Raw genomic sequence first — 10,393 nt, 5'->3', positions numbered from 1 at the left:
AGACCAGCCTGGTCTACAGAGCTAGTTCCAGGACAGGCTCCAAAGCCACAGAGAAACCCTGTCTCGAAAAACAAAACAAAACAAAAAAAGAATGAGTATGCCTATGGGTATGTGCATGTTGATGCAGAGGTCTGCAAAGGGCAGAAGGCATAGGATCCCCTGCACGGAGTTACAGGCAATTTTGAGTTGCCCAGTGTGGGTGCTGGAAACCAAGCTCTGGTCTTCCTCACAAGTAATACATTCTCTTAAGCACTGTGCCATATCTCCAACACAATATATATGTGATTATTTTTGATAAGTATCTGAAAATAAGTTGTAGAAATAATGAAAATTTGTCCTTAAATACTTAAGCACAGTGTTTTAAAAATAAAGAAGTCTCCTACATGACACCACTATCATATGTAGGAAAAGTTTTCCTAATGTCTTTTATCCTAACATATTCTGATTTCCCTTTCTGATTCAAGTACATTCAACAGGGGATTTGTGGATGAAGACTCAATCATTATTCGTACTTCATATGTTACAGTTCTTTATTCTTTTTTAATACTGCTTTCCTATGCGACTTTTTTAAAAAGTATATGTGTGGAGGGTGGTATATGCAGGTGTCTTATTAACACATCTCAGCAAAGGCTTCCCTACAGCAGAGCAGGGTAAGGGGGAAAGATTCTAACACAGAGCTGGTTCTTAAAGCCTTGCCTGGAGCTCATACTGGCAGACTAAAGAAAATCACATGGTGCAAACAAAAATGTATAGCTCAATAAAAACAATTTTAAAATAAGAATCTTCAATCAATGCCCTAAGTGGATATTTTTCTGCATTTAAAGAAAAAAAAAATCACATGGTCACACTGAACTTCAGGCAAGCAACACTACCATCACCCATTTTAGCAGAAGTCAATTCGAGATGAACAGGAAGTCGTCATTTTCTCATGCAGCACACTGGCCTACCCTTATCCAGCACACCTCTCTGTACAACTGCTGGACACTTAGCCATTTCAAACCCTTTTCAATCTCCCACCTCCCCACAATGAGACGGCAAATCTGCTCTTTCTACCTTTCAATTTACAAACCTGCACCCATGAATTTACCATGATCAAAACCGTGTCTGGAACTGAGGTGTCAGCAGAAGGACTCAAAGGTGTCAGCACATGGTTGTAGGTTGTACTCATGGACATTTCAGAGAGCATTCGAATGAACATATACGTAATTAGAATGGTCAGGGGAGCTTTACCATAACTTCCACAAGCTCTCTCCCTCTCCTCCTCACAAGGAATAAGCAGCTATAAATCTGAGCTCAGGGGAACGAACCCATTAGATAACAGAAGCCTGGGATCTGTACGGTAATTGGTAATTTTGGAATAAAATATAACGTTAGTAATAGAAAATTTGCTACATTAGGACACTCCCAAACTCCAGGTTTCCAGGTGCCAAACAAGGTTGCCATGGTTGCAGGGAGACCGGACCTAGGACAGAAGAAGCCTCAGGCCTGATTGCTAACTCTTCATCATAAATATGTGCTGGCTATTTTGTTATTTCGTGTCGTTTTCTAAACATCAACTGCTACAGCTTTTTCGAAAAATCTATTTATTTATGTATTTTGTGTGTGAGGATGTGCGCGTGTACATGTGTTCATGTGTTTCGCTTTGCATCCCTGAAGATCTCTCTTTCACCACGTGGGTCCTGGAGACTCAACCACCAGGCTTGGCAGTCAAAGCCTTTACTGGCCGAACCATCAGCTTCAGGTTTTAACTTAAACAGTACTTGGCATCTGCATTTTGTCTAACACAGGATGTACAGCTAGCATATTTAATATTTTGCTTTTCCACTAGCTACAAGCAACCCGTGTCCAAATACTGTTCTTTTAAGTTTTGGGCTATTCTCCAGCATGAGAAGAGGAAACATAAACATCTTCCTTTTAGATACCCGGACTCAAAACACTCAAGAACCTTCTCCCAACTACTCTTATCATCACTATCATCATCCTCATTTGACACGTGAAATTGGATGGAGGTAAAGTGACTTGCAGAAGTCCGCGAGCCAGAAGTGGACTCATGTAGGATCGACCCTAATCTAATATTCGGTGTTGCCAGAAAGCCATAGTTAGGCTCTCTTCCTCAGGCCACTGATGCACTCCAAGTTAGCAGAGTGGAATGCGAGGGGACAAGAGATCCCGCGTCAGCGAGAAGACTGAACTTGGCCTGGCTCCCTCCCCGACCCCGGCTCTTCCCGCAGCCACCAGGACTCGGCCCGGTAGCCGCCCGGCGCCCCTGCGAATATGGACGCGAGGGCAGCGGGAAACCTCTTTTCCTAGGCTGGTCCACCTAGAAGGAAGTCTCGCCGCTCAAGCGAAAACCCAGCGAAGGCACAAGGATTGCAGTGACCCCAAAGCCTGGGCCCCAACTCACCCCGCCCGCCGGGCCGCAGCTTCCACACACAGGAGCTTCTGCGCCTGCGCGACAGGCAACCCGGTGAAGGCGGGGCCTGGCGTCCTGGGTGGAGCCAGGGGCGGGACTTTGAGTCTAGGCTCTGTTCCCGGTCGTCCTTCCCGCTGCGAAGAGGTCTGAGCGAACCGGAGTAGGTGTAGGTGTAATGAGGGGGTGACTCCCTGCAGCCGGCTGGTACAATGCCAGCCACAGGCCTAAGTCCAGGTGCTGGCTTGGGTGAGCTGCTCTGGTCCTTCAGGCCTGTCTCGCTGAGCACCGTGTGGAACGGCCTCCAGTGTCTCATCACCGTTCTGGGAACTCTATAAAGAATTAAATCTGACATTCACTGTATATGAATTTTTTTTTCATGTGGTTCTCTCTCCTGAACTAGACAGTGCAGCACACCCTTAATTCTTCAGAGTCTAATCATCTGTAACAGCGATGTACACTTTGCTTTTGAGTAAAAATAGTTGGTTTGAAACTATTTTGTTGCAAGCACTGGTTGATGGGTCCTAGAAGTCTCATTTTTTTCACAAAGGACAAGTTGTGGCCAATGGACAAGGTTGATGTTTTAGAAGTTAAAAGATTGTAACTAAGAGCCAAAAGCTGACTGCTGGTTAACTTAAAAATTCTAATCCATTTCTATGGGAAAACTTGCTAAAGGGGCTAGCTATTCATTTACATTGTGTTTATAGAAACCGTGAATTGGACAAACACAATGGAATACAATATGCAGGTCAAGGTGCTAGATGTGGGGAGGCATAATTGCCTTTTAAGACATTCTCTTCCAGGATGAAAAAAAGTAAATATTGCATGGGGAAAAACAGTTTGCATTGTGCTATAATTTCAAAGTCAAAATTGTCTGTATAAATACAAAGTTTCATATGTTGATGTTGAATTTGAAATGGAAGATGAACAGGTAAGAGCAGATCTAAAGGATTTTCAACTAAATTGCATCAGAATAGGACCTTTTTAAAATATCATATTTTAAGACTCACTTTACAATTAGACGGAGAAGGGCTGGATTTAAACATGAAAATTTAGATTCTCTTCTTAATAAAAAGAAATTTAAGAATTCTGCAATTAATCACTGAATATTAAAATTTCTCTTACAATTAATGAAGTCCCATGGCTACTATCTGGTCCGCCAAGAAATTGCTTTTTCCGCATCTGGCCTTTAGACAAAAGCCACCATTCCCTCAGCGGCTTGAAGAAAGTGCTTGTTTGCTAAAAGAGGGAGTCATTCTCATCTCTGGCAAGAGGAACAAGTGGCTCTTCAATTAACAGATGGCAAAGGTACCTGTTAACTTGTCAAGGTCAATGCTAGCCTCTTGGCTCCCTCGGTCCCTGCTCACAAGCCCCACCCCAGCTCATGAGCATCCTATTCCTGTTTAACGCTGGAAATCTTTCCCCTGTCCCTTTTCCTTGCTTTCCTAGGAGACAGCCTTGCAGTTTGAAAAATACCTTCTCCCTTTTCACCCTGGAGTAGCTAGTTTGGTTTCTTTACTACCCCCGTTTCATTCAGCAACCTTGCTATCTAACGGATATGCTCTTAGTCTAATCTCCAGAGACTGCAATCCCCATTAAAAGTTGGATAAAAACCAAGGGCACTTCCTGTCTTTGTTCAATTTTCCAAGAATGCCCTCGTTTTCAAGAGTAAGGTTGGAAAAGTGGTCTCTTTCTTTGGGACCCTGAACTTATTTCTAATAAAACACCAAGTCACAAGCAGAGAGAAATGAACACATGGATGCTCACTTGTTTGTGTACAGCTTGATTTTTTTCCACTTTTAAATAATGAAGTATTTATTTTATGTATGTGTATGTATGTTTGAGAGAGAGTGCCAAGTGTCTAGGTGTGCCTGTAAAGTCAGAAAAGGCCATTGAGTCCCAACATAGATGCTAGGAACTGAACTCTAATCCTTGTTCGTGGCTCACTCATCTCTTTAAGCCCTTCCATTTCTCTACTCATCAAACAGTTCAGAGCCCCCTGTCTAGGGATTGGTGCCACTCACAGTGGTCTGGATCTTCTTGTATCAATTACTGCAATTAAGTTCCCCAGGACATACCAACTAACCAACACAATGTAAGCAATCCAACACTGAGACTTCCCAGATGATCCTAAGTTGCATTAAGTTGACAACTAAAGCTAACCATCACACATGTTTTCTCTCATGTGGTGAATCTACAAAAAATGTATATTACAGAGGACTGGCAAGATAGCCTAGCAGGTAAGGGTGCCTGTCACTACGCATGACAAACCTGGGTTCAATCCCCAGAACCCATATGAATGTTTCAAGGTAGAACTGACTCCACAAAGTTGTCCTTTGACCTCCAACATACATGCTGTGGTACATATGTACTCTTCTCCACACACACACACACACACACACACACGCAACCCCCCTCAAACCCAAAATTTAAGAGCTTAAACTCTAAGTGATTAGGAAACACCTCATAGCAGATGATGTCACTGGTGTAGAATCTGATGTGGTTTATGAATTATTGAATTACTGGTTCTAGGGAGATGACTCAGTTGGCAGAGTGCTTGCTACACAGCATGAGGACTTGCGTTCACAATCTCAGAACCATCTAGAAAGCACAATGTGCCTATAACTCCAGTGCTCGGGTGGGATTTCAGAGACAGTCTGATCTGAAGCTCAGTGGCCAGTCAGCCTAGCCTAACTGTTCATCTTTTTTCAAAAAATAATTTTTTATTTATTTAATTTATATGTATGAGTGTTTTCTTGCATGTATGTCTGTGCACCATGTACTTTCTAGGTATACTCAGAGGAGTTATAGATTGTTATAAACCACCATATGGATGTTGGGAATTAAACCGAGGCTCTCTGCTAATAATGTTCTTAACCGCTGAACTATTCTCTAGCACACACACACACACACACACACACACACACACACACACACCAACTGGTCATCTTCAGGTTCAATGAGATACATTGTCTCAAAAAAGAAAGGTGTAGTGATTGAGGAAAGACACCTAGCATTAACCTCTGCCCTCTATACGCAGGCCCACCCTAACTAGTGCATGCACCACATACATATACAGACAACTACACACACACCTAACACACAATAAAAAGTACTAAATTATTGAAAATGGGCTGATTTTAGACAGGCGATGGAGGAGCATGCTTTAATCCCAGTTCTCGGGAGACAGAGGCGGGCGGATCTCTGTGAGTTTGAAGCCAGCCTGGTCTACAGAGCGAGGTCCAGGACAACCATGGACACAAAGACACCCTTTTTCAAAAAACAAAAATACAAATACAAAGACAAAGACAAAAAAGAAAATGTACTGATCTCAAAATGTGTAATTAATGAAATTATTTCTTGGGCATACAATTTAATATCGGTTTGAGTTAATATGTTAATTTCTAACTGAATAAATTCCAGTTCAATGCAGCTTTCATGATGTTTGGAGAACTAAACCGAGGAGAAAGTTAAGGTAAAGCGAGAAGCTTTATAAGGGGGAAAAAATGTCCTAGCCCACCCAACCCAAATATGCCCCGAGTTCTAATCCCTGGAACCTGTAATGCCTTACCTTCCCTGGTATCTTAGTCAGTGCTATTGCTGTGGAGAGACACCATGACCATGGCAATTCTATTAAAGGAAAACATTTATCAGGGCTGGCTTTCAATTCAAGTTTAGTCCATTATCACCATGGCAGGGAGCATGGTGGTGTGCAGGCAGACATGGTTCTGGAGAAGGGGATGAGGGTTCTCCATCAGATCTGCAGGCAGCAGGAAGAGAGAGACACACCTGGCCTCATGTAAGCTTATGAAACCTCAAAGCCCACCCCTATGACACTTTTCTTGCAACAAGGCAACATTGCCTAAGGCCACTCCCTAAGCATTTAAATACATGATGCTATGGGGGCCATTCATATTCAAACTGCCACACCTGGTAAAAGAGACTTTGCAGATATTATCCTGTGTTAACTCTCTGGAAGTGGGGACACTGGAGTGGATTATTTCCGTGGTCTTTAGAGGAAGAAGAGAGGAGGGCAAAGGAAAGGACTTAGAGCAGATGCTAGAGTCAGCCAGAGAGATGTGAAGGTGCTCAGATACTTGCTCTGAAGATGAGTAAAGACCGGGAGCCAAGGGATAAGTCAGCACGAGAAGACACGAAAACAGGTAAAAGTAAATTCAAATAAAAAGCTTCCCTGGTGTTTTTAAAAAAAAAAAATACACATATTTTTGGACACATTGATTTGTGTGGTAACTTCAAAATTGTAAATAATCAATTTCTGCTGATTTAAGTCAGTAAACATATGGCGAGTTGTCAATGTAGCAGTAAGAAGCTAACACTATAAAACTGCCAGAGACCATCTTCGGATGAAGTCAAATATTCCCGGTGTGGCAGTACCCGGTTCTGTCGGTGCTGACTGCGGGGCGCTCAAGAGCCTGGACAGCGCCCGTGGTGAGAAGCCAGGAAGGAGGAGGAGGAAGTGGTCAGCAGCACCCGGGGTCCCAGATTGCCCACGGTGATGTTGGCCAGGCGGGTGCTTGGGACCTCACGCAGGGCGGCGCTAGGATCGGTGGAGGCTGCGCTTGGCGGTGAGCTTGATCCCCCGAGAAACAAAAACCACCTGATATCTAGTGCCTGGGAGGGGATGACATTGAGCATGCGCTCGTCTTTAGACTTCCAGTTAAAATAAGTGAAGCCCACTAGCTACTCTTGGCACGCAGGTATCTTGTGCCCACTGCAGTTTTTGCTCCTTTTGATCCTCCGGATTCCGTGTCTGGAGATGCGCGGATGAAAGCAGCGGCAGAGCAAACATGGCACCAAGGTTATTTATAATGGAAATTAATTATGCAAGTTTGAGTGATGAAGGTCACTTCGCCACTGAAAGGAGCCAGCAAGAAGGCTCCGAAAAGGCTTAATTATAAACCCACCCTTTTAACTTACCATTGTGACCCGACGCAGCAGCGGCTAGAGCTCATCTTTTCATGAAACACACACACACACACACACACACACACACACACACACACACACACACACACACACACACTGAGAGCGGGGGTGGGGGTTAGAACTAGGAAAGTACTCCCTCTCCCATTAATTCTGTAAATTTGGAAGAAGGCAGAAGTGAATGTCGCTATTGACCCAGCTGGGTCTAAAACTCAATCCAGGGCTTCAGTCCTTCCCAACACTCCTCCACACCCTTTTATTTTATTTTTTTCTTATTTTAAACAGTCTCTTCTTTAATGTAATATTTTCTTCCCAAGAAGCAGGTTTATGGGCCCAGAAAGCTAGCCTCCGTTGCTCTTTTGTTGCTGAAGATGGACTTTTCTGTGCAAATTGTTACCATTCATGTTTCTGTAGCAAAAGTAGGTGATCAAATCTGCCAGGCCTCCTGCAGGGAATTAGCTCCCCAAGGAGTTCACCATTTGTATGTGGATGGGAGAGATGGGGACAGATACAAGTTCTCAACCCAATCCAGAGTAAATCTTGACTTGAACACCCTGCTAGAGGAAGGGGCCTTTGTGTATTTGTTTTTGTTTCTTTTCGAAACAGAGTTTTTCTCTGCAGCTTTGGAGTTTGTCCTGGAACTCTCTTTGTAGACCAGACTGGCCTCAAACTCACAGAGACCCACCTGCTTCTGCCTCTTGAGTGCTAGGATTAAAGGTAGGTGCCATCACTGCCTCGCACTTTCCATATTTTAAAAGGTACACAAATCGCGCATAGTTATATTCTCACTAAAACAAAGCAAACAAAAGAATAGCAGAGCCACAGATCTCCTTTAAATACTCGAATCCCACTCCTCAGATATGGACGATAATGGCTCTTTTAAGTTTTTCTATGGTTACCCATAGATAAAAGTTTGTATTATATGTGTGCATTGTGTATATACGTCTATATTTTGACTCACATAAGTATTTAGCTTTTAAAAGCTGCATATTTTCCATAGTTGGAATGTACTACAGTTTACTAACCAGTCACTTGTAAAAAATTTAAGTCCCAAATTTTATTATAAAATTATTTGATAATCATTGTGTAATCTACCTGGTGCACACAAACAGGTATTTTAGTAGAATGGATTAGAAGCAGAATTGTTAAAGGGAAATGTCAAGAAATATTAAATAGATATGAAAGGAGAGTAAATGTTCCCTGTAAAAATGAAGGGAGAGGTATTTCTTTCAGAAGGAGCAGTGTGGCATAATTATGAAAACAGGAATAATTATTAATCGCACTGTGTATACATTAATATTATTTAAATCCAACAGCATATATTCATTAGTTTTCTCAGTGCTGTAACATAATACCAGACAAAAGCAAATTCAGAAAGGGTTTATTTTGGCTCATGGCTGGAGAAGGGATATAATATAATATAATATAATATAATATAATATAATATAATATAATATAATATAATAATATAATATAATATATATGTATTCTTCAAAACTTAAGACTCAGACATCTTTTTCTCCAGTGTCAGAACTGTTGAATACTTCTTTGGTTGAACACCAGACCCAGTGGCCAATTTACAAGTAGAGGATGTGGTGCACAAAACACCTACCGCTTGATGCAAAGAAACAGTATGTAGTGCAGGCTCACGCCATAAGAGACTTACACTGCTGCGTCATCCTTTGATGACTGGATGGAAGAGCAATAAAGCCTGTCTTTATTTCCTACTACCTCACAAGAGAGCATAGCTGAATTATAGGAAGTTAAGTCAGTCTGATGATTACAAGGAAAAAATACACTTTGATCCAGTTTCAAGAGTTGCTTGCTGTGGGTACATTTTCCATGTTGGTAAGCAGGGCTAGAACCAAGCTTAATATAATTTATGAATTACATAGTTTTCTAGTTTCTTACCATAACACATAGAAAATGTATGGATTTAGCCTGCTGTCTCTAATTTGAATAGGTTGATTCCAAACTTTTAAAAATATAATTCTGGCCAGGCAATGGTGGCACACGCCTTTAATCCCAGCACTCAGGAGGCAGAGGCAGGCAGATCTCTGTGAGTTCGAGACCAGCCTGGTCTACAAGAGCTAGTTCCAGGACAGGCTCCAAAACCACAGAGAAACCCTGTCTCAAAAAACCAAAAAAAATAAAAATAAAAATAAAAATATAATTCTGGGGGCTGGAGAGATGGCTCAGAGGTTAAGAGCAGTGACTGCTCTTCCAGAGGTCCGGAGTTTAATTCCCAGCAACCACATGGTGGCTCACAGGCATCTGTAATGAGATCTGGTGCTGTCTTCTGGCAAGCGTATATATATACTAAATAAATACATTTTAAAAGATGTTCAAAAATATAATTCTGAGGGCTGGAGAGATGGTTCAGTGGCTAAGAGTTTATACTGCTCCTGAAGAAGTCCTGAGTTTAGTTACCAGCATCCACTTGGGGCACCTCCCAACCACAGGTAATTCCAGCTCCAAGGGACATGACACCTTCTTCTGACTTCCAAGAGTACCTGTAGAGACCTCTTCACATGTACACACAGATCCATAGAAAAATAAACCTTAGACTGGAGAGATGGCTCAGCGGTTAAGAGCACTGAGTTCAGTTCCCACCGCCAATGTCAGGAGGCTCACAAGTGCTTCCAACTCCAGCTCCTGGGAATAGATACATGTGACCTCTGCACACATATGCTAGACACATACACAACGGGGAAAGCACCTTAAAAGTTAAATAAAATTGTTTTAAATATCATCTTGGGGCTACAAGACAGCTTGGTGGGTAAAGCTGCTTGCTATGCAAGACTGGTGACCTAACTTTGATCCTGGAACCCAAGAAAAGATGGAAGAACAGACTTCTCGTCAAGGCTGCAATGTCATCCTCACACGTGATCCTGTAGGACATATTTCTGAAAGCAGAGCCATGAGGGGAAAAAGAATATGCAAACTTAAAATGTTATTACGCTAATTTCCTTCAAAAGATCTAGTTAAAACTTTAGGCTCAGCACTTGGGAGGTTGAGGCAGGCAGATATCTGTGAGTT

General features: G+C 42.3%; 2 protein-coding genes across 2 annotated transcripts in view; one reads left to right on the top strand and one right to left on the bottom strand.

Annotated features, from left to right (window-relative positions):
* LOC113457748 (ubiquitin carboxyl-terminal hydrolase 45-like) overlaps positions 1 to 2,445 on the bottom strand; it is a 29,115-nt gene extending 26,670 nt beyond the window's left edge. The window contains exon 1 of the mRNA XM_026786808.1: positions 2,405 to 2,445. The gene's annotated coding sequence lies outside the window, so the exon portion shown is untranslated. The remainder of the gene's footprint in view (positions 1 to 2,404) is intronic.
* Positions 2,446 to 6,869: 4,424 nt separating this feature from the next.
* The window catches only part of Tstd3 (thiosulfate sulfurtransferase like domain containing 3), an 8,214-nt gene continuing 4,690 nt past the window's right edge, over positions 6,870 to 10,393 (top strand). The window contains exon 1 of the mRNA XM_005361915.3: positions 6,870 to 6,996. Coding sequence (XP_005361972.1) covers positions 6,927 to 6,996 — 70 coding nt within the window. The 5' untranslated portion in view covers positions 6,870 to 6,926. The remainder of the gene's footprint in view (positions 6,997 to 10,393) is intronic.

Source organism: Microtus ochrogaster, linkage group LG5 (genome assembly GCF_000317375.1).
Source record: "Microtus ochrogaster isolate Prairie Vole_2 linkage group LG5, MicOch1.0, whole genome shotgun sequence".
NCBI lineage: Eukaryota > Metazoa > Chordata > Mammalia > Rodentia > Cricetidae > Microtus > Microtus ochrogaster.
Note: the sequence above shows the minus strand (reverse complement) of the source record. Positions and strands in the feature narration are given on the sequence as shown.